Here is a 24256-nt window from a genome sequence, read left to right as displayed (position 1 = left end):
CCAAGAGAAACAAGTAATGTACAATATAATTGATCACCACCCACTGACCAATGCCCATCCTACTTCTAAGCAGTGATCATCCCCTCCCAGCCGACTCCCCCCAATTTATATACTAAGCATGACATTCTATTGCATGGAATACCCCTTTGGCCAGTTTGGGTCACCTGTCATGGCCATGCCCTCTCACTGCTTTTTTGTGCAACTCCACACTGGCAGATGATAAGACACTGAAAGGATCCTAACAGGAGAAGCTCAGCAACAGCTGGAATAACAGTGTGTTTTCCTTAGCCTCACACTGAATCCAAACCACAGCACTGTGTAAGCTACTGAGAAGAAAATTACCTCTATCCCAGCTGAAACCAGGACATTTGGGGTCTAAGGCTGCAAGGAAAAGGAGCTCTCCTTTAAAAACACAGATTTTTAAGCAACAAACAGGCCCAGCTGAAGTTAGTAGGAAACACTTGTGTGATGAGATCTGTCAGTGCAAAGTTCTTAAACGAAGAGCTGGAATGTAGTCCTGAATCCTCAGTGACCCTTCTCAGCCTAACTGTGTTAATTTTCTTGGAAGAAGGATGGTTCCCATATGAACTGACCCTTATTTGCAGCATTTGGGCTTCTTCCTGGGCTCTAAAAATAACTGTTTGGTTGTATTCCCAAGAAATAAAAGCAAAGCCTTTCAGGTTTAAGGGATACCAGCAGAGGAAGGAAGGCAAAAGGAAAACATTGCATCAATCTCCTAAGGATGTACAGAATCTGCACATTACAAAGAAGGTGGAGGCTGCAGAGGTGCTGCAATGCCACTGTGGAGTGGCAGCCACCCCACCGTCCCTGGAAGGGAGATGCCCACCCTGTGTAAGGAAAAAAAGGGAGTGGGGGGCATAGATGGCAGACTTGGCTGGTCTCAGGCACAGAAGGCCTTCATTCTCTGCTCTGCATGACTCATGCAGATAGATGGGGCTAGATCATTCCCAAGAAGATGAGATAAAAAGAAAGCTAAAAGCTTAGTTTTGGTCTTGTTAATGTGAACATGCACTTGCTATTTTCAACTCACTGCCACAGGCAAGTGAACAAGGAGTAAGGGCTGTGTTGGCAGGCTGAGTGGTATGGAGAGGGCTCCCAAAAAGCAGCAGAGGGCTGCTGTAGCTTCTTTTGAATTCCAGTAACTGGCTTCCTTCCTCCGCCTGGGACAGGACATGCCAAGTGTTCTCAGCCATCCCAGGAACCAGGCTGCTGGGAATTAGCCAGACTGTGATCCAGAGAAGTGCCTGGATACCACCTCTTGGGAAAGTGATTTCAAAGCAGAATATCTGGCTGTGCGTACTGCCCCTAAACAACAGGACTGCATGGAAACAAAAGCCAGGAACCTGACTCTCCTGAGCCATCACAACTTCTGCAAGGAGTTATGCTGAGCATTGGCATGAAGTAAAAATCCAGCTGTTGATTTCCTTTGCTGTAGCATTCAGGTGCAGGGCTGACCCACCTTCCTTTACATGCAGGAAGGGAAGAACAGCCTGGAAAACACTCCAGCCTTCAGCTAATGCTTCACTTCTCATAGACAAACATGCTCTTTACCTTGCTGCTATCTTAAGTAAATATTTCCCCCAGAATGTTGTGAGCTCTCCAGTCTGATGCCATTAATTGATTTCCATTAAATCAGGGGACTGCTTATGTTCCAGATAAAGCACTGCCTGAAGAGTGGCCCCTCAAGCCCCAGTAGTTCCTAGTGAAGTACAACATGGATCAGGCTCAGTGCCACTTCCAGCTGGTACAACCTGTGCAGGCCACATGGGTCTGGCAGCAAAGATGGAGAGAACCAGTGTAGGGTGTCTCTTGCTGGTTACTTAGTGTCTGCAAGCAAATTCAGGCAGAATTGCATAGTCTCAACTGGTGATAGAAAAATGGGAATAGATTCCACTGGTACAATCATACTCCAAAGAACTGTAAGGCTTGACTGCTGATATAACATCACTGCTCTCTGCATGTGGTGCTAGGTGGCCAAGTTAATGCCTGTCCTATGGATTCAGGGTCCCAGCATTCATGTTTTTTTTTCTTTTCAGGAAAAGATGTGTTAAATGGAAAATGCAGGCCTGGGGTAGCAGCCTGTGTAACCAGCACAGGTTTTGCATGGGTCAGGAAAGCACACTTCAAAACCAAGCTCCCTGCTTCTGTGAGAAGGCCACATTGCAGGATTTGCATGTGCCCTTCTGCTCAGCTTGCCAGGCTGTCATGGATCTTTTTGCTGTTTCCATGACTTGCTGGCCCCTCCTCTGGCTGCAAGCATTTGAAACTGAGCCCTTTGGCCAAACAGTCCTTGCTGAAATGTCAATACACTATCAGAACACTGGCTCACAGGGTTCATCATGATTTCCAGGCAGCATGTGGCTTTGTTTCTCTGCTTTCTGCTACTGATCCCTCTTTCTCTGGATGCAGGTATGTTGTAGGAAATAGCTGTAATTATGTTTACTGGCAATGGACCTCTTTCCTCTTTCCTGTTACTGAGATGATTTCCACTGCAAGTTTTGAGCACTACTGTGCGTTTGTCCTGTCTCCTGCTGTGCCTGCATGTTATTCTAAAGCTCTAATTTACTCTCAGCAATGGCTCCACGCACTTGCTCTGCCAACTAAGGAAAAGTACTTCTAAATCGCTAAATTAATTTGTTATCTTGGTGCACAGACAGCAGGCAAACCACCAGCTGTCTGCATGAAGAAAGAAACTGGGATTTACTGTTATTTCATGCAGAACTGGGACATTTTTCAAAGCCAAGCATCAATAGCCTGTCATTCAGCCAATGAGTAGTTAAAGCAGGGAGGATCCACACTGTTTCAGTAGAAGGCAGAGAAGAGGTAGCTCTTCAGCTGCTCAGTCTATGCCCAAAAACCAGCTCCCATATTAATAAATCAGATCCAGTGCTCTCAGATTCCCCATTAGCCATTGACTAGGTCTTGTTTGTTGCAGTGAGGAAAGGTGGAAAAATAGGTAGAAAAGTCAGAAGTAATACAATACAAATAAGTGGATAATGCCAAAAATGAGTGGATAGACATCCCAAGCCACGTGCTTGTCCCTAACCATGTGTTCAGGTGTGCTCCTCTGTCAGAGTCTGTGCCCATCCACTCATACATGTGCCATGTATCTGCAGTATAAGGTTAATAAAAAGCCTTTAAGGAAAACCATATCAAATGCATGCAGCCTGACTGAAACCAAGGCAGAAAGACCCAGCTGACACTCCTATAATGACCAAATGCTTATGAAGCACCTAGGGATAAATTCAGTGCACAATACTTTATTCTTCTAAGTAACTTTGAAATACAGAGGAAAATTACCACTATTCTGCATGTAATTCAGCAAATATCCTGAATTAGAGACAAATGTTTACGGAGACACCTCACATCACTTCAGACTGGAATAAACCCTCTCAGCATCTATAATTGGGTATATATTGGTGACGACACTCAAGTCTGTCCTTCAGCATCCCTCAGGGTCCTTTCAGCAGGTAGAAGATTAACTCCCACTCTTTCGGAGAGAATGTCCTGGGGAAAGGCAAATATATGCATCAGCCTCAATCCCCAAATCTACCCACAAGCAGAGGTGAAATAGTTAAAGCACTGAAATGTAAGCTGTCATGAAGCTCCAGAAGCTCCCCTACAGACAGGGGAGAAAACAAAAGAAAAAAAAAAGAAAAATTAATAATTTCAAGACTTTTCTGTGTAGTACATGGAGCAAAATCCCACACCAGCACCTGGACTTCTTGTTCCTTATCTTGAATTATACTGGAAGAGCACAGCTGTGCGATGTGCTTATATCCTGGGGTTGAGGAGCAGGTCAGCATGGTGACCATGACAGTGTTTCCAGTGCACACTTCTGTCAGTTGTAAGTTGATGCAGTTCTAGGAAATTACCTCTGCTGATGCCTGCTGTCAAACCTATGTACCCAGTATCTTTCCAAAGCATGGTAGACACACACAAGAAGACCCCTTCATGGCTGTAGTCTGTGGTGACGGCAGGAGCTAGGAGCCATTCACAGGCTCCACTCGGAAATGCAGTCAGCATTGCCCAGCTTTCCTATGTACCTTAACATAACCTTTTCCACAGAAGAAAATGAAAGATAATATATTAAAGCAGTGGTTCACAAACTGTGGTCTACTAGTGGTGGGATAAATCCCTTCTTCAGGTCCAACAAGTGGAGGGGTGTGAAATAACACGTGAAATAACACGTGGGTGAAGGTATGACTGTGGGTGAAGGTATGACTGTGGTCCACCTGCCATTGTGACTGACTGTATCAAGTACAGAAAAATCAAATTTTACCATGATCACCAGTGCTAGATAAAGTGACACAAGCTTCCCAGTGCCATGTACACCAGTGCTACATTAAAGTAACACAGGCTGTCCAGATGTTACAGCCATAAGAAACTGCTGCAGATGGTAAGATGCATATGACATGCAACAGTACCTTAGGAGTCACTGACATGCATACAACACACATACACACACACACATACTCCCTCCCCACTGTTGTAACATGCCATCTTCTTCTGAGATCTGGGATCTCTAAAATTCTTGTGTTGTCACTTTACCTGTGAGGCAGGCCAGAGAAAGGATATTCTTTCACATCTGCCCATTTATTTTCTAAAGTGTCTCACAAAAAGCTTGGGAAGCAGAAAAGCATTCAGGGGAAGTCATTCCCCCATCCTCTCTGTCTGGCAAGCACAGCTATATGACAAACAAAGTGCCACTGTTTTTCAGTCTTTCTAAAGCAGGAAGAGGCAAGCAACATTTTGCAAAGACAAAGACGAGCCAACAGCTTCTTTGAAGAGATAAAACTGGGATCACTAGAGCGAGAATGCATAGAAGAAAAGTGTTCCTATGAGGAAGCAAGAGAGATTTACCGTGATACTGAAAGGACAGTAAGTAACATAGAGCTAGGTGAACATTCCTTGTCAAAAGGAATCTCCCTACTCAAGAGTGTGCTTTGACACTTTAAACCACCAGAGTTTTAAAAAAGCACTTTGTGTCCCACTGTTTGCATTTTTCTTTTCTATTTATAGGGGTACACAGCAGCACTGAGTTGCAGGAGAGCACACTGCATGGGCAATCCCAAGCAGTAACCATCTAGGGGATGGTAGGAAAATGGATACTCTCTAACGTATCTCCCCAAATCCCCAGTAATGCCTGCCCTGACAATACTTCAACTTATTGTATTGTGCAACATTTTTTTCAGTCAATCCCATCTCAGCTATAGAGACTTTATTTATGTATGACCCATTTATGTGTGTTAAACAAGGCCCTTATCTATTAGTATATAGTACTATATATATGCAATATAGAAAATAATGTACAATCTAGAAAATAGAATATTATATGGATATTAACAGTCACAAACTATAAAGACAGAAGTGGCATCACTCTGACTGTCTGTAATTCATCCTGTGCAACAAAGGCTGTAAGACATGAATTTATTCTTCTTCTTTAATTAAATGTCATCTTTTTCCTACAGGAAGAGTTCTGGCTCATCTATTCCGGTACGATCATTCAGGATGTTCTAACAGTTGTGGAACACTCCCACTGCTGCAGCTCTTTGCTGACACTGAATGTTTTACAGACCCTAACCAGTGTGCCTCCAACCCCTGTCAGAATGGTGGGATTTGTGATGACCAGTTTCAGGATTATGTTTGCCGCTGTCCCATCGAATACGAGGGCAAAAGCTGTGAAAAAGGTCAGCTGTAGCATAACTTAACAAAATAAAAATGCCATTATTAATTCAAATGCAAGGCATTGAGATAAACAGTAGCAGTGCTAAGTCAGGATTTGGACTTGATGATCCTTGTTGGTCCCTTCCAGCTCAGGATATTCTATGATTCTGTGATTCTGCATCATTCTAGCTGTGACAGCTATTGTTCATCCCGCTTTTGGTGCTGCATGATGGATCTAATCAGATAGCAGTCAGGCATTGCAAGGCAGCAAGATACTTATTGCCCTATAATGACTTTGTGAAAAATAAAGAAAAATTGCATTTGTGCACCATCAGAGAGAAAAGGAGGAATTGTTTCGTGCTCAAGTGCTGAAGTTATTTTGACTTAGAAGCTCCATGCAGTATGTAAGTGAGAACTACACTGCATAAGCACAGTACAAAGCCCAAAGGGAAGGATCCAGTAGTTTACTAAGTTAATACACACCTTTTCACTGATTTCAGAGGACACTGAACATTGAGTGTTACATCCTCAGAACACACAGCGTCTGGACAAGGACTAGGCACTCATCAAGTCTAGCAGACAGCCTCAACAGTCGCCCCAGAGCATCCTCCTGCTAAATGGCAAAATGTCAAAGAATTAAAATTTTTCAGTCATATTTTACAATGGTTACCACACAATTACAGTATCTCCATTCTTGAGACAGCTCAGGTACTGTATAAATGCTGATTGATTTAATTTTAGGTATGTATTTTTAAGCAAAGCCTATTCTTCCCTAATCCCTGGAGATCCAGGCCTACTTAGCTTTTGATGGAAGGTGATTTTGATGAAGCTGCTCTGCATAAATCACAGAAATGTTTTTTCCTGCCTTGCTTTCCAGACAACATTTCAACTGCAAGTTATCAATATTAAGCACAAAAATCTAAGTCTTGAATCCTAAATTCTCTTTCTCTGACTTCAGCTGTGGCTGACAAACTGAAGTGCATTTTTGACAATGGTGGCTGTGAACAGTACTGTACTGACAAGCAGTCAAAAACACGACTGTGCTTCTGTGATGATGATTACACTTTAGCAAGTGATGGCGTGTCCTGCATCCCTCAAGGTAAGACACTACCAGCCTGATGCTAAGTCTAAACCAGCTCTGGAAGAAAAGTCTTCAAAGTGTACATGTCAGGACATGCAATGCATAACCCTCGGATATCAGCTCCTCACCTCTTCTCCATGGGCAGAGTCCCAAACTGTACATTTGGCTTTTGGAGAAAGTTAGCCACCCCAGAAAAGCAGCTGTCAGCATGCCCACCAAGCAGAGATCCTTTTGGACTTCTTCCTGGCCCCAGAGGTCCACTCCTCTGGAATGTGGGAAATTCAGGTTTCACCATCCCACCTGCTCAGAGCTAGGAGGGAGCTGAACCTGTCTCTTCCTTTGGGAGCACACTCACCACTAGTCCAGTAGAAAGGAACAGAGCAGTGGAAACAAGAGCCTCACTCCTCCACCAGGTGATCTAAATAAAGCAGGGCAGCAGGTGGTATAGGATTTGGGGTCATGCTGAGGGATATCTGTTGAGTGGAGGGGCTCTGGGCCTCACAAGTCCTTCTTTTTGTAATAGCTTACACCCACAGTAAGAAAATACTTTGATGGCAGATTTGTTTTACTATTGTCTCTCTAATCTGAAATCGTGACTAGATTTTATTACTATATTTATTTCAGCACAGGAGTCAAGACAGGAAGAAGCCTATTAAAACAAAGTTAAAACAGTTAATCTTTTAGTTCCTTCCTTCCTTCCTTCCTTCCTTCCTTCCTTCCTTCCTTCCTTCCTTCCTTCCTTCCTTCCTTCCTTCCTTCCTTCCTTCCCTCCTTCCTTCCTTCCCTCCTTCCTTCCTTAATTGCCAGGAGTAATGCACTTTTGGTATTCCTATAGACACTATGGCTAGATATTTCTTTCATCTAGCAAATTAAATTTCAACTGGGACTAGGGTAGTGCAAGTTAATCTTTTACCCAATACATGAGCTGGCACCTGACTCTTTTGCAGATGCCTACTTGAATTACTTTATTAGAGGGAAAAGGAGGATTATGAACATATGAACATAATGGACAGAGCCACAGGGAGCATGCAAAGTAATTCTGAGGAGTGGTGCCCCCCTACACCCACCTCAATGGAGCACTCATGCAGAGAGCTGGAAATGACAACCAAGCTGTTAACCGCAGAAATTTAATTAGAAAAAAATGTCTACTAATGTGCTTACCCCTTATTAACAGATTCTGCAATACCACGTGATGGGAAAGCTGCTTTTTGTTGAAAGCTGAGAACAAAGAATTCAAAATTCCTCACAGGTTTTTCAGTGCATCTTTCCCTATAAGGAACATGCATTTGTTGCTGCTTGCCTCTTGGGGACCAAAATAGCCATAGAATTGACCATGTGTTACAAGTAGAAAAAACTGTGTAATTGCCAGGCTGACAGTCCCCTCACTGTCCCTCTGTCATCTCCCACGATGGCCCTAATTTGTGTTGCCCTACACGCAGCATTAGAGACTATGGGTACTATGTGTTATGTCTGCTTAATCTTTCACCAGCTGTCACCAAAAAGCCAGTCCTGTTTCTCCATACCTTCCATGTGCCTGTAAAACCTTGATGCTGTCCTCATGTCAGCTGGAGTATTTAGAACTCCATGAAGATGTTGCATGCAGCTCAGCACAGACTATAGGACCCTGGCTCCCAAAGAGGTAGAAAAAGCACACTCTGCCTCACAGTGTTATCAGAGTGCAAGTGACTGCCATACAGAAGGGATGGTGTTTTCAGCTACAGCATAGACACATGGCACACAGGCACCCCCAAGGGCAGACCTTCTTAACAGGAAAATTCAGTTGGGTGAAGGATGTACTGAAAACACCAAGACTTCCTCTACAGCACAGCTTAACTGCAAGTTCAGTCAGGGTTTGGTTCTCTTTATTGCCAGTCTTCACGTGCTGGCTCAGGCAGAACAGAGATATGGAAGAATCCAGCAGGCTCTGGATACAAGCAAATAAGGTAGTCTGTGAGAGACACACCAGAGGGCAGTGTCTGCTCTTGGGACATCTTGGCTCGGCCCAAAGGATGGCAAGATTTACACCTCATGAGTAAGCCTCTGTCTCACCCTGCAATGGATGCTGTGCACTTGGTACAACTGACTTAAAGTCAGCAGGTACAATGAAAATGTGTAGACTACAGAACTTGTCAGGGTCACTTCTGCACTCCAGCCTGCAGCCTACCTCATTGTGCTGATGGGTATCCATAAGCAGGTTTGTTGTTTGCAAAGGCCTGTGGTAGGTGACTACACGTCAATGATGCTGTAAGGGCCTGAACTCGAATTGTACGAGCATTTCCGACTGTTTTCAAACAAAAAAGACTATGTACCTGCTGAGCTGCTTTACATTACTTTTGAGGATCCATGCTCCTAGACTAGAAATCAGTTTTTCCGCTAACATGGCTTCACTGTAGACATTACACATTTTGCTGTGAATTCAGTACAATAAAATCCCACTTGCTGCCTTTTGCTGTTGTGGGTTTTGGTGGGGTTTTTTGAGTAGTTGTTGTTGGTGTCTTTTTTTTTTTTTTCCCCCAGTGAAATATCCATGTGGAAAAATACCAGTTCTGGCAAAAAAAAATTCCACTGTACATGGGAGAATAGTAGGTGGTTTGATCTGTCCTCCGGGTGAATGTCCATGGCAAGTGAGTTTTCAAAAATTTTTCACTGCTTTTATTTTTTACATTTCCTTATGAAATCACTATCTTAAATATGTTAAAAAGTGCCATGTCTTGATAACCAAATTCCTTCTTCATCCATAGCCAGGAGTTCCACCTGTTTCACTTAGGCACCTTAGCCTTGTTCTGGAGTACCTGGTTTCACAGGAGTCAAGTGCTAGCACAGCTGTCTGTATCGCCTGACCCCTTAATCCTTAACTTTACTGCCAGCAAGAATTTTAGTTGCAGCTTCCAGGGATACACTCTGAGCCATAATATGTAGGGTCCATACTACAAGATGAAGAAAATGTCCACGGGAAGACTTCTCCTGCTAAGTTCTCCATGCAGTCAGCATAGTATTGTCAAACACAGTTGAATAAAGGGACACAAAGAAGGAATATGAAACCCATCTCTACTGAGATTTATGTCAAGCACATTTGATGTAAGACAAATTTGCTTTATGTTGGCAGGCCCTTATAATACAGGATCAGACAGAAAAGTGTGGTGGCACCCTGCTTTCCCCAGAGTGGGTAGTCACTGCAGCTCACTGTTTGGAGCATACTCACCCTAAACAGCTTCGGGTGAGACTGGGTATGTATCTTCCTCTCCTCATCTTATCAAGGTGATGGCAGCTTCTCATCCTGATAAAATCAGAGTAGAAGGCTTTGGCAATACTAGGTATTTGTCCTTAGAGGTGTCAGACTAGAAATACCCCATATCCTCAAACTACCAAGGAATCAAGAAGCTACCTGACATGACCTGCGATTAATAACTTTTCCAGGTGAACACAAAATAAATGTTGATGAGAAAACTGAGCAAGAAAGTGGAGTTGCCAGGATGATCATTCACGAAGAATACGTGAATGGACAAGTCAATAATGATATTGCCCTCTTGAACCTGGAAACACCAGTGAATCTCACTGACTATGTGGTGCCAATATGTTTGCCTGAGAAAAGGTTTGCTGTTTTTGAACTGTCCACCATCAAGTTCTCCACAGTAAGCGGATGGGGACGCCTAATAGATGGAGGTGCCACCTCTTCTGTTCTAATGAGAGTTGATTTGCCACGTGTAAAGACACAAGAATGTGAAAAGGAGACTGATTTAAATATTACAGAGAACATGTTCTGTGCAGGAGACCTGTCTGGGGTTAAGGACTCCTGCAAGGGAGACAGTGGTGGTCCTCATGCTACACAGTACAAGAACACTTGGTTTCTGACTGGGATTGTTAGCTGGGGAAAGGGCTGTGCTGCTGAAGGCAGCTATGGGGTTTACACAAGGGTATCCAAATACATTGACTGGTTGAGGAAACACATGGACAAATGATGTAGAGCCACAGCACTTCCAGCATTTGCCCCCAAATCCCTCTGTACTGTTTTCCCATTGAAGGATTCCTTCATTATCTTAGATATTTGATACAGACCATACCCACAATGCTATTAAAGATTTTAAGTGAGCCTAAGGCCCACTTGAATACATGAAACAACTTCCCTCTCGGTGTTGTTTGTAAACTTGCGTATCTTGTCAAGCAGGCAGAGAATGACCATAACAAATCAGACACACTGTCCCTCCTGTTCTGCATCCACTTCTGCTAAAGGTCAGAGCTAGATGCTGAGAGAAAGACTGTCAGCAACACATCATGCAGACCATAAGCCTTCCTCCAGCCACTCTCACAGCTTCTTGTAATCAGTGAAGTACAGACTTCCTGAGCCAGAAGTTGCATTAGAGCAAAGAGTCATGAATGAATGTGCTGTCCATAATTTGTGTCCAATCTCCATTGAACACATTCATGCTCCGGGCTTTCATAACTTCCTATGCTATGGATCCTGTAATATAATGATGAAATAGCAGAAACAAAAATAGGAAAGGTGTTTCTTTTAGCTGATGTTAAAGCAGCTTTTTCCCGCAGTTGCAGTGGCAACAGGGAGATTTGAACTGCAGACACTCTCCAGGACAAGAAATCTGGGGAAAGGTTGATTCTGTATTTATAGATCTGCCATGAAAACTTGATCTAAATGTTCTTGCACCAAGCATTATTGCTGTAAGGTTAGTAAGTGCAATATTTAACTCTATAGTTATGAGTGGCAAAGAATACCACTTATTTAATCTTACCTTTGCCTTGCTATTATGCTTGTCAATACAAAGAGCACAAATGAAAGGGAATGTTTATCAGTTGTCCAGCATAATTTCAATTATACTCTCTATCCTGAGATCTAAAACCAGAACAGGATAATTGTCTATCCCTCTGCAAAACGCTGACCAAAGATCATTCACTAAAGTCTTAAGGCAAAAATGATAGAACCTGAAGCTCTCTGAAAATATATACAGTTCAACAATGTACTTTCTAACCTTAGCATGAAAACACTGAAAAGGTGAGAAAGAGAAAACCGAACTAGATTAGAAAACAGTTTAACTATCTCATGCAGAATTTATATTCTAGATTGTTCAAATAATGCCAAATACCAACTCAATCACAAAAATTTATCAGTAAGTAGAACACAATTGATCATACTCTATTATTAGGGGAAAATATTGTCACTGTATGGTACATATACCATGCAATACTGAATATCCTATGACCTGATTTTTCAACAGAGAAGGAAGTTTTACTGTTTATATAGGCAATGAAATTAACTAGGAAAGGCAGCAAATTTCAGAGACCTGAGAAACAAGATGTTACAATATACATACATACATACACTAGTGTGTATTTTCCTTAAAGAAAGTCCAGTCTCAAGGAGAAAGGTGACTGTAAGTAGTGACCAGCATTTTCATTTAGATGAGGTGCTCGGCACTGTAAAACCATCCCTGACGACCCCTCGAGGTAGAATAGTTTGTGTTTTCCATGATCCACAAGATAATCATCTAGTGAAAATACTAACATTTATGAATGAATCATCTTGCAGAAAAAGGGTAAAATGCTGAAGGAGATCAGTACTAATAATTGCCGCCAAAAGCGACTCTTTCAAAACAAATCTGGGTTTAAGATTATATGTTTAATACAGCAGCCTGCTTAGGAAAGCCGAGAAGATGAAGCAGATGTGATGGCTGGCTCTGGAAGCAGCTCAGATGCTTAAATCCCCCTGTTATGAATATTGTGTTTTCTAAGTAAATTGTATTTGATACCAGTTTGTAAAACGAGGTTTTCCCACAGCCTGAAAGATTTTGCAAAATCAGGTTTCCTGCCTTTGTATAATCAATTGCAACCTATCTGCTAAGACCAAACTTCCCACTTCTGCTGTTCTTTACGTACTAAAACCAGATGGTTACTTGACAAATTGTCCGGAGATTTCACACAGCGGTCCCACGGATGTTTTTCTGACCACCACTGCTTACTTGGCAGAATAATGACAACAAAAAAATAACAATTATTGATTACTACAAGGCAAACCATACTATAAAAAGGAGCTGCAAACCAAGGCTCGACGGAGCGTGGAGTGGGCGGTGACCCCTCACGTTCCCCAGCGCTGCTTGCTCCGTCTATATCAAATGGAGCAATCTAAATTTTGCTAAATATCGAGACTTTTTGTTTCTCATTTATAACAAGACGATTCACTTCCTTTCCTCCAAAATAAAAGGTGCAATTCAAAACAAACCCCACGCTGCCTTGGGCTTAAAAAAAATATAAAGAACAACAACAACAACAACAAAAAAAAAAACCAACAAAAAAAAAACCAGCCTCATCCCCCCGTCTGAGACATCCCGCCGCGGCTGTCACCCTGTTCCGGCGCTTCCGCTATTTCTGGGCAGGGTGAAGCAACGCGGCTTCAGTCTCACCCCGCCCGAGGGGCTGAAGACTTCGGCTCCACTCCCATCAGTCCCGTCAGTCCCATCAGTACCGTCCGTACCGTCCGTACCGTCCCGTGCCGTTCCGTGCCGCCGGCGCGGCCCCGGGAGCGCCGTCGGGGCACGGCCATGGCCGGGCGCCTGCTGCTCCTGCTGCTCCTGCTGCTCTGCGCCGCTCTGCCCGCCGAGCCCCGCGCTCAGGGAGGCGGTAAGGTGGCACCTTTTCCGTGTTTCCGGGAGCGGGGAATCTCCCTTCCCGACAGTCTCCGGGGGGAGGCGGGGGGCTGTGAGGGGTCGATGCTGCGGGCGGGGGGCGCGCACCGGGAAGGGGAGCGGGCACCTCACGGCTTCCACACGGCTGAGGGAGGGCTCACCGGCACCTGCGCCGATCCCGCACACCGCGGTAAAGCGGGGAGCTGAGCTCCGGGGGCAGGGAGCTGCTGGAGGCATCTCGGGGACGGTGTGGGAAAGGCACTGCCCGCCGTTCGCACCGGGAGAACAGCTGCGCTGAGGTGCAGCCCGGGGTGCTCCCGTGTGTGAGGGGAAACCTTGCCAAGGCTTGGCTGGATGCGCTTGGCCGTGGAGGAGCTGGGGCACCGGGAGCCGGTCCGGCTGATCTCTTGTGCCGCCAGAATCAGCGCCTGAGTCCAGGCAGAATCAGCAAGTAACTTTTCAGAAGCTGTTAACTCGTCCTTCAGTGAGTTCTGACTGCTTGGGGTTTAAAACAAGGTCTTTGGCATGTTTCTGCGAATATCCTGCTTCGGTTGACCAATGCCTGTTGCTCCTGGACGTCTCTAAAGAAGGAAGTGTGATGGAGAGCTTGGGAAAAGAATGAGCAGCCTCAGAAAGAGGCTAGTTCAAGTTTACAAAAACATCCGCTTGTGAGGGTGGCGTGAAAGCAAAGGAATATAGAGGTGATAACCCCACCGGCTGTGTCCTGTCACTTTCCTGTCGCTGAAGAAAGGGATTTAAGGGCAAATAAGATACTGGGTGAATGAACTAACAGTCACTGAGATGCAAATTAAAAGTACTTTCTGTAAGCCTTCCTTGAGAGGAGCCTTTTCAAAGTAAGGGGGGCTTCAAATTATGCATGGGATTGCATAATATAAATAACACAAACAGAACTTGTCTCCCTGTGGATGATCCACCAATTTCAGTGAAAGAAAAATAAGTCTCCTCTGTGCTCACTTGGAGGATATTAGGGTGTATAATTACTATTAGCAAGTTTATTTATCATTGAATAATTAAGCTGCATGAAGAATGCTCCAAAAGGAATGTGCTGGCCTCCAAGTGAGCATAAGCCATTGTCCTTGAAGTCACATCTGCAGCACACTCTTCCAAACCCCAGCCTGTGATTGGAAAGTATTTCCTCAATGTAAATTCCAGGTGATAGAACTTGATTAAATGCTGACTTCCAAACTCTTCACCCTTTCCTAGAACATACACTCTTTATAGGGTAATTGGCAACTTATTTACTCCGGTGTTGTTTTTATTTTTCCTGCCTGGTAACTTGTGCGCAAGGGACTGGAGAGTAATGCTATTGTTCACAGAGTCAAGTGCCTGCAATGAGTTTAATGATTTCATGTCTTTGAGCCTCCAATTTAAATCAACAGCTACCCGAATCTTGAACTTATGGCAGCAAGTTTCAGGCTTCAGTAACACCAAGCTTTTCAAAAATGAAACAACTTGGCAAACTGACTTCAGGCTGTACTTTCCTGCTAAAGCTGTTTTTCATTTACTCCTGCTCTTTGTAAAATCTTATAAGGCAGCTGCCTTAACTCTACATGCAGGTAAATCAGGAAGGTAGGAACATTTCTACAGGCAACTGGGAGGTGGTGTTAAGAAGGCAGGAAGATGCCAGGACAGTGCAGTGGGTTTTCCAGCTGCTAGAAGATACATTGCTGCATCTTGAGTGGCAATTAGTTTCTGGAACACAAGCCCCTGGAGCAGACAGTAGTGTTGCCTGGTGGTCAGCTTTAAAAACAAATGAAGGAATGTAATCTCCCCAGCATTCAATGGAAAGTCATTCCATTCAAGAATCAGTCTTGAGCAGGAACAGCAGGAATATAAGACCTCATTGGCAACCTTTTCAAGATTAAAAATAGTAGGAGAGAATTTTTGGGTCCTACATTTTGTTTTGAGGTTACTGATTCTCAGAGAGACTTCTCTGAGAGACCCTGGGGTGTATCAGCCTATGTGAGGACTAATCTCACAGGTAATGTTGTGTAGAGGTAGAGTGGTCTGTTTTGTCTTTGTTTCTACTTCACTCGTTTGTCCTGACTTTTCCACCATCAAATGTTACACACCTGTATAATTTTTCTCTGTTATTATCTAGTATTCATCAAGAAAGAAAATGCTGACAAGTTTTTAGAAAGAACAAAACGTGCTAACTCTTTCATAGAGGAATGGAAGCAAGGGAATATTGAAAGAGAATGCAATGAGGAGCGCTGCTCAAAAGAAGAAGCAAGAGAAGCTTTTGAAGACCAGGAGAAAACTGTAAGGATGAACTAATATGAAACATAGGTCTATATATTTCATGTTTAAAAACTACTATTCGAGTTCTTTGAGCTGGGCATCAAAACTCACAAGTTGTTCCCAACCACTTAACACAAAGAACAAACAGTGACTGACTGTGGGTAGAATTGCTAAGGCAATAATCATCCCATAAGAGTCTTAATTTAGCTCTTGCATGGTCAGCCCATATTAAATCTTCCATTCTTTTACCTGTTCTAATCTGTTTAATTGCCATTGGCAGTTATTTGGGCTGCAACAGCTTTGCTGCTATCAGTGTTGGAAATACGTTCACCCTATCTGGGTTACATGCCAAAGTGCCATGACTGTGGTCAAGGCAGCCCAGGAGAAGTCTGAGAAGGCAAATGGTGACATGGAATCTCCTGAGGGAATTTCACTGAACAACTTATCTCAAGCGGTTTTGCTTGTAATTTTGTAACTCTCTTTATCTGAATTGAGAGAATGTATATTCTGAACATGCCTTAATGCCTTAAATGCCTTAATGTTGATTGGAATTAAGTTCGTGTGACTCTTGTGTCTCCTGCCCTACCCCAGTGGCTTAACTTTAGACAGATATGTGGTTTGTTCCCAAGCTGAAGGGAAGGTTAAAGAGATGGGGCAGCTGTGTGGACTGGAGCAAGTAGAAAAAGTGGTATTGCAGACGTAGACTATAGCTATATGGCTGCTTAGAACTACCCTGAAACTAGAGCTAAGGCCAGATTCACTTCCCTTTAGCATTACTTGATGGCCAGAACGTTCTTGGAGTGGCCCTAAGGTGTCCTGGGTGGGGAGTCATGGTTGCATCGCCAGTGTACTTCAGACCATAAATGTTGACTTAGCTATAGCAGAACCTGCACAACCTGTTCTGCCTGGTGACCAGATGTCACTGGAAAGGACAGCATCCTGGAATCCTCAGTGCAGACGGAAAGGAGAACACAAATCAGACAAAATACTTTTAAATGTCAGGGTTTGTGAGGTCCAGATTGATGGGAGTCTGGGGTGGGGATTAAGACTGAGAATTTGGCATTACAGGAATGTAAGTAAATTCTGTCAAAACTGGTGGAAAAATAATTGTGCAAGAAATCAAGTGGTTTATGCTGAATGGGTCACACAGGAAAAATTGAGGAGTTTCAGATGTTTTGGAAAAATGCATGAGACTTGTTTTTGTAGAGTTGGCCACCAAATGGATCATATGGTTTTAAGTTATTAAATGGTAATGGTGGGCTGCAAGGCACTGTATGTATCTATAATGTAAATATTTCCTTTAACAATTGTTAGCTGCAAGTATTCTCCTGTGTATGAAAGGTCTAATATTTTTCTGAGGAATTCAGTAATTCTTATCTAACTCTACTTCCTTTTTTCTCCATTTCTCAAACTTACCTGTAGGAGGAATTCTGGAACATCTATGTAGGTAAGAAACACTCTGTGTTTGTTTAGAAGATTAAGCTTCCTTATTGCAAGGTTTGAAAGAATGAACCTCTTAAGTAATCCCTTCCTGCTCCCTTGCTTCCTTTCTTTTCACTCTGGGGCACCCTCATGTCGTGTTTCCTCTGAAAAAGGAATCTGATTTACTGCCCTGTTCTTGTTTGAACCCAATTGCTTCATTTGAAGGCAAGGTTCAGCTGTCTCCAGTTGTTGGGATGATCTTTGTCCCTTCAAAAAAAAGAACGATGTTCCTTTGCACGTAAAGCACAGTGAGGGGCATAAACTGTGTGTGGGACTGCCAGATGGTTTTCCTTAAGGCCGGCAGCCTCAGATGGGAGAATTCAAGATGCAAAGAGTCACAGATGAGGGTGTCTCTTAAATGCCATAAGCAACACAAAGTTAAATTGCATTGCATAGTCATTTGCCAGTTTCCTGTCACCTTCCATGCCATAGTGTTGTTGATTCCTGTCTTACAGAGAACTTTTTGGGTTGTGTTTTTTACAGAACTGTTTGGCATTCAAGGAAATATATGCCGTAGATCAGCAGATATTACCTAGCAGTTTTCTGTTTCTTTATCTAAATGTGTGAGCTTTTTCATTAGGGTTCTAGTGTTTGCAAGCACTGTGCAGGGTCAGGTTTTTAATGTATTAGTGTTTGATAACATATTCTCTAGAAAATATACGTCCAGTTTGCACACTAGGAAGAGTACCTCCAAAATGTTGACCTAAGACAGCTGAGCTTTGTCTTTTGGAATCTGCAGAAAAATGATGACTGTTGCCATGAAGAAGACACAATCCTCTAAGCAGGGAATGAACTCTGCAACCTACAGAATAAAATTTCAAGCAAAGGCTGCGTCAGTGTTACAGTAAACAGGATTGGAATATTTCAAACCATTTTCTTATGAGAATACAAGTAGCAGAGTATCAGTGCCAATGCTCTTGGCAGAAATGTTAGTTTTCATACATTTTAAACCACAAGTACTTTATGGGTATTCAGAAGTATTGCAAACCACAGCTACGTTCAGCCAAGTTACTAGAACAATTTGTTATTTCTTCCTTTTTTAGTAGGGGATCCTGCAGTTTGTGCAATATTGTTACAAAACTCATTACCACAGATGCAACTTCAGTGTAGGGTAAGAATAAATAAGTATGTTTTCTAACAATAAGATGCTTCTTAGCTAAGACCACTACAAAATAGAGTGGTATGGCACTGCAGAGGAGGTTGGAAGCAGAAGATGTAGGCCTTCAGTCTGTCTCTTTTTTTGGTTAATGTTGGTCTTGCCTTCCCTCTCTTAAGCATGGACATCAGTTTCTAGAGCCTCCATGGCTGGAGCATTTGGAGAGCTATTGGTTTTGGCCACATGCAGGTAGAATAGGGATCTTGAGGTGTGGTTGCAGTACACAAAGCCCAACAACTGTTCCCTGTGGCAGGCAAAGCTGCAGCAGATGAAGTCACAGTCCAGAAATGCCACACAGGGAGCATGCTGGATCCTTAGGATGAGTAGCTTCTTACATGTTGTTTCTGCTATGGGCATTGATATTTCAGCTGCTCCAAAGAGGCACAGAGCAAGTGGTAAAATAGGGGGATAAGAGCATGTTATCTAAAGCAGCAAATGATCCAGCATCATTTTTCTGGATATCCTGCATTTTGTATGAAACAGAGCAAGAACTATAGGGAAATAAAAGGCAGAAGTTCAGTATCTTTAGGAAGTAATTGCAATGTAGAAATGTCCTGTCAGCTCTTACAGGCTTCACTGTATGAATATTCTGACCACAGGCAGAGTGTTAGAATATTCTGTGTTGGAAGGACCCAAAAAAAACATTGAGTCTTTGATCATTCAAAAATGAATGGCCCATACAGGGATCAAATCTGCAACCCTGTCCATATTAGCACCATATTCTAACCACCTGAACTAATCTCTTTACCTCCCCACAAAAAAAGGCTTCTGAACGCATCATAATACAGTAGCCATTAAAAAGAGATTACAAAACAGAGGATATAGAGGTGAATCATTACAGGTTTGAAATTGCTGCATTTATACTGTTTATTCCATCTGGAATGTGGCAACTCACAAAACCTGTATTTTAAAAGGAAGGATGAAAGATGGCTTAAGAAAACTAAGAGCCCTTCCATGTTCACTGAAAATGCTTTCACGCTTACAGTAATTGGGGTTTTGGTTTGTTTTTGTAGATGGGAACCAATGCAGTTCAAATCCTTGTCACTATGGTGGCCACTGTAAAGATGGAATTGGTTCCTACACTTGCACGTGCTTGGATGGTTATCAAGGCAAGAACTGTGAATTTGGTAAGTTGCTGCTTTAGAGAGCTGTGGTGGTGAACTTCCCAGGGAGTCTTGCAAGGGAACATGTTTTGCATGGAAATCCTTCCTGGGGCTCACTTCTGTGGCACTGAGCTGCCACCATGACCTTGGCACGGGAGGGAGTATCACTAGCCCAGAAGTAAGAGTGGGAATGTGGAGCTGAGGTTCAGTCAGAGGAATGAGGGGAGTGATGAGGAGTTGAGTTTTTAGGGCAGGAGGGAAAAATTGTGTGAGGATTTACACAGTTATGTTCTCTGTTAGTGCTTTGTTCATTCTTCCCCTGACAGTTTGTCTCTGCTTTTCTGAGCTCACCATGCCGTGGCCACTGGGCTCACTTGGACTTGGCAAGTGCATTTGGTGTGCTGGGTGCAGCTGCTTTGTAAGGCACAAGTGCTGATGTTCAGCACTCACACACTCACATCAGTTATTCCTAAAAAGTGCTTGAGGTGCTTGGCAGGTGGAGGTACAGATCCTGTTTTAAGAAAGGTGTGCTTTGTTTTGGAGAGCTTCCAGATCTTCTGTGAAGTCCGTGCTTATGTACAGTTTTTCTCCCACCTCTCATTTATAGTCATACCAAAGTTCTGCAGAATAAACAACGGGGACTGTGAGCAGTTCTGCAGCGTCAGGAGAGATGGACAGAAGGATGTAGTGTGTTCCTGTGCAGATGGGTATGTTCTAGCAGAGGATGGCAAGCACTGTGTTGCAACAGGTACGAAGCCGTGTGATAAGCCAATAGCAGTGGTGGTGAGACTTGGTTCACAGTTAAGGGATGTCTTGGTTTACAGTTGAAGAATGTCTTTTGAACCAGCAGTATCCTACATGACATAGATTCAAGAGTGAGGCCAACTGATTTGCATTTCAACAGCTTTCCATTTGTGAGGTGCTGTTATGGAGTGGAACAAAATCTAAGCTATTTTCAACCCTTTGCAAGGTGCCTCTCAGCAAATTAACAGAGTAAAATCCACTGTTGTCAGGAGAAAAATAATTGCAGTAATAACTCAATTTCTTAAATACTTAAATGCCACATAAAATAGCAGTGTGCAAAGCTTTCCTTTTCAAAACCTTTCTTTTTTATCGAAACTGAAAATACTATATAATTGTAATTACTCCTACTTAGACCTATACATTTTTGCGCTCTTAAAAAAAGACTGGTCAGTGCTGTCAAACATGTGGTCATAATGATGTTCTTTAAATCCTTTTAAAAATTATCAATTGCTCGCATGAGCCATATTAATTAATTCTATTTCCTTGAGATTTCCAAGAAGTTGCCTCTCATGGTGGTGTTTCTCTCCATCTTCAATTTTAGCATTCTTCTCTTTACAGTAAAATATCCTTGTGGAAAAGTTTTTCTGGCAAGGAGCAAAAGGTCTGTTCTTACACCTGCTGACTCTAGCAATGGAACGAGTGATCAGGGAGAATCTCCTGCAAATGAAACAAGTGCAGAGGAGAACTTTGCAATTACCACAGAAAGCCCAACCCCTCCACCTGACAACAGAACAAGCAGCAAGACACCATATGTTGATACCAGGATAGTTGGTGGGGATGAGTGTCTTCCTGGCCAATGCCCATGGCAGGTAAATGGGGGGGGGTTTGCCCTGCATGTGGGCAGAGTGTGTCTCTGAGGGAGGATGAGCAGTGCCTCCTTCCAGCTGGTTGCCTTCTGAACATGACCAATGTCACATGCCAGTGAGACATAGATGAGCTGTGAGACCCTGGGCACTTGGATGTGCTGTTCTGCAAACTGCAGCCTCACGGTGTCAAAACAAAAGGCACTGTGACATTTTAGATGGAACTGCCTACCCTATCTCCAGAGAGGACTTTTGGGTCATGCTGGTGTCCCAGGCCATTTTTGCAGGTTACATTTTGGTTCTGTCTGAGACCATCCACTCAGGCAGCACACCCAAGAGCAGGGTGATAAAGCGGATAAAGCCAGCATTTTGCTACACAAATACACCCTCCTGTCTCAGTTGTACTCTTGGGTTTGGGCCAGCCAAAATAAATTCCTGTATTTGGGACATTCTTGTCAGGCCTAAGTCCAAGGGATGGGGTGATCCAGAGTCTGCACTCTGCCTGCTCAGTCAGTCAGTGCCTGAAAGACATTACGCAGCACTGGGAGTGAGGTAATGTGGAAGCCAGATGTTAACTTCAGGTAAAGACAATTGAGACTCTGTAGCAGTAGAAGTCAGTCTGTAGCCTCTGCACCTGGGAATGCAATACTAGGAGGGGACTGGAGGGTCATGAACACGTTGCAGTAAGAAGCATCTCTGTAGCATGCAGAGAAATCAGTTAGCTCTTTATAGCTCATTGACATTAAACTGCACTTCTTCCTTCTGCCCTTGCTGGTTTTGCTTCCCAGGCTGTTCTGTTAGATGAGGAAGGAGAAGAGTTTTGTGGTGGAACTATTCTGAATGAAAATTTTATACTTACTGCAGCTCACTGCATAAACCAATCCAAAGAAATCAAAGTTGTTGTAGGTGAGTGACTATTTCTTTTCCTCTCTGAGGTGGGAGTATCTGTTGTGCCTAACCTTCTGTGCCTTAGATATCCTGTGAGGTGTATTCATGATTCATTAAGGTTTGTTACCTTTGTGCTGTTCTTTCTAATTTCATGTTATTGTGAGCATCCTGCTTTGTGACAACAGGAGCAGCTGATGTGGAAGGTGGCAATGGTGCTTCTCTTTCTTCTCTACCAGCTAGCTGGAAGTGATTACAGTCAAATATTCTAGCAATATTGGTTATCAATATGTTCAGCAGAGCAGTGCTTCTGTAAGAAGCTCATCATTCCTGGCACTTCAGAAACACCTAGATTTGTTCCTGCAGGAACCCTCAGGAAAGCTGTGACTCATTGACTAGAGCACAAAAGAATAAAGTCAGATTGCTCATTGCTTCCCTTTTGAGCCAGGACACAGCATCGACACAGCTTCACCTTTGCACTGTTGTAGTGCAGACCATGTTCTCTCCTCTAAGCCAGGCTCAAGCTCTAGTCAGTGCTTCCACCCAAAGTTGCATTTCCTTAGCTGAATCAGCTTATGCCTTTATGTAAACTTGTACCAAATCTCCATAGACCAAATCTCGGGACCAAAACTGATGCCGTTGCTGTAGAGAAATATTGTCATACCTGTTTACATTTTCCTTCTGTGATGTAAGGTCCAGGGCAAAGAACTCAGAATGAATATACTACTTTTGCCTCTGCCAAGTGTGTTCTTTATTTCTTGAACTTTTTCCGCATGGATGACTCTTCAAATGCTCTTGTGCAGGTGAAGTGGACAGAGAGAAGAAAGAGCAGTCTGAATCAATGCACACTGTGGAAAAAATACTCGTTCATTCCAAATTTATCGCCGAGACTTATGATAATGACATCGCCTTATTAAAGCTGAAGGAACCCATCAGGTTTTCAGAGTACATCATCGCAGCGTGTCTCCCCAAAGCAGATTTTGCTAATGAAGTTCTGATGAACCAAAAATCTGGGAGGGTTAGTGGCTTTGGGCGTGAATTTGAAGGCGGACGAAGATCCAAAAAACTGAAAGTGCTCGAAGTCCCCTTTGTTAATAGGAATACTTGCAAGCAATCCACTAATTTAGCCATAACTGAGAACATGTTCTGTGCTGGTTATGACACAGAGAAAAAGGATGCTTGCCAAGGAGACAGTGGTGGCCCCCATGTGACCAGATATAAGGATACTTATTTTGTTACTGGAATTGTTAGCTGGGGGGAAGGATGTGCAAGAAAAGGCAAATATGGTGTCTATACCAAACTGTCCCGGTTCTTGCGCTGGGTAAGAACAGTCATGAGTTTGTAGTGGTGATGTGTGCCTTGATCCTTCTTGTTGGCTGACAAGGTGCAGAACTGGGAACGGGAACTTTCTTTTCCTGCACATCTGCTAAGATTGTTTTGAGGTCTGATTCCTTAAAGTTATGGTCTGCTTCCATTTGTATTACTGCTGACTTTAAATCACATCTCTGTAGTCTGTGGAAGTGTTTGGAATTGGTTGAATGAGGGAATTTTCCCAAGCAAAGAGGCTGCTGAGTGGTGTCTTTCACTTTTTTTTGCTATTCTTTTTTGTTTTTATTATCAATGGCCTATTTGGTTGCTGTGTGCTCCTACCAGAGGCTCCTAAACATGCTCTGAACAGTCACTAATCATGATGAAAGCAGGAAGGATGGGTGCCAGTCAATCCTCACATTGCAGCCATCTGGCACAGCAGGGAATCTGGAATCCATCCTTTGCTTCTTCCTTTAGATGTGCTCAGAAGATTAAGGGAGCAGAGGATCTTGCATGGCAAAAGCTGAGACACAATTAGTCAATGTTTGATGCAAAATAACCACATGTTCCACAAAATGGCCTGATCTGATCACAGCACCTCATTAAAAAGGGGTTTTGCTTTATAAGGATTGTACTTTAATTTTATTTGTACATTCTGCTCATCAGAAAAATACATGTGCATGGTCACTGTTTTGCATATCTTGTTCAGGATTGTTTATGGCTGAAGATTGGAAAGCTCCTTGCAAGTGTATTGTTCAAGATGTTTCTGTTGGGTGCAATATTGATGTACACCAGCGTATGAAATAAAACATTCTTTCTTTTCTGTTCTTGTTTATTGTTTTTTTTTTTTTTTCACAAGCTCTGCCCCATCTTGCTCTATTCATCGTGTGTTTTACCCCATAACAATCCTGATGGCTTTTCCAAAGCTCCTCCAATCTCTTATGCTCCCCTGTGCTCTGAGGAGCACTGAACTTCATTAGACAACTGCTACATCTCTCTCAGGCTTTGAGCTGGTACTGACTCCTTTCACATAGCAGGTGCTGTGGGCAAAG

The 24256-nt window shown here is 43.2% G+C and overlaps 2 protein-coding genes across 2 annotated transcripts; both read left to right on the top strand.

Annotated features, from left to right (window-relative positions):
• Positions 1-2360: 2360 nt before the first annotated feature.
• On the top strand, positions 2361-10728 carry F7 (coagulation factor VII). Its single transcript, XM_062487985.1, has 8 exons — positions 2361-2430; positions 4742-4902; positions 5493-5517; positions 5598-5711; positions 6647-6787; positions 9287-9393; positions 9876-9996; positions 10187-10728. The coding sequence occupies exons 1-8, from the start codon at positions 2361-2363 to the stop codon at positions 10726-10728; spliced, it is 1281 nt and encodes a 426-aa protein (XP_062343969.1).
• A 1789-nt stretch (positions 10729-12517) lies between these two features.
• Positions 12518-24027, top strand: F10 (coagulation factor X). The gene is made up of 8 exons (XM_062487984.1): positions 12518-13396; positions 15524-15684; positions 17086-17110; positions 19315-19428; positions 20012-20152; positions 20767-21017; positions 21800-21917; positions 22700-24027. Exons 1-8 carry the CDS (start codon positions 13318-13320, stop codon positions 23239-23241), a joined length of 1431 nt encoding a protein of 476 aa, XP_062343968.1. The 5' UTR covers positions 12518-13317; the 3' UTR covers positions 23242-24027.
• Positions 24028-24256: the final 229 nt, after the last annotated feature.

The sequence above is a fragment of the Cinclus cinclus genome, chromosome 2, assembly GCF_963662255.1.
Source record: "Cinclus cinclus chromosome 2, bCinCin1.1, whole genome shotgun sequence".
NCBI lineage: Eukaryota > Metazoa > Chordata > Aves > Passeriformes > Cinclidae > Cinclus > Cinclus cinclus.
This window is presented reverse-complemented; position numbering and strand designations above follow the sequence as displayed.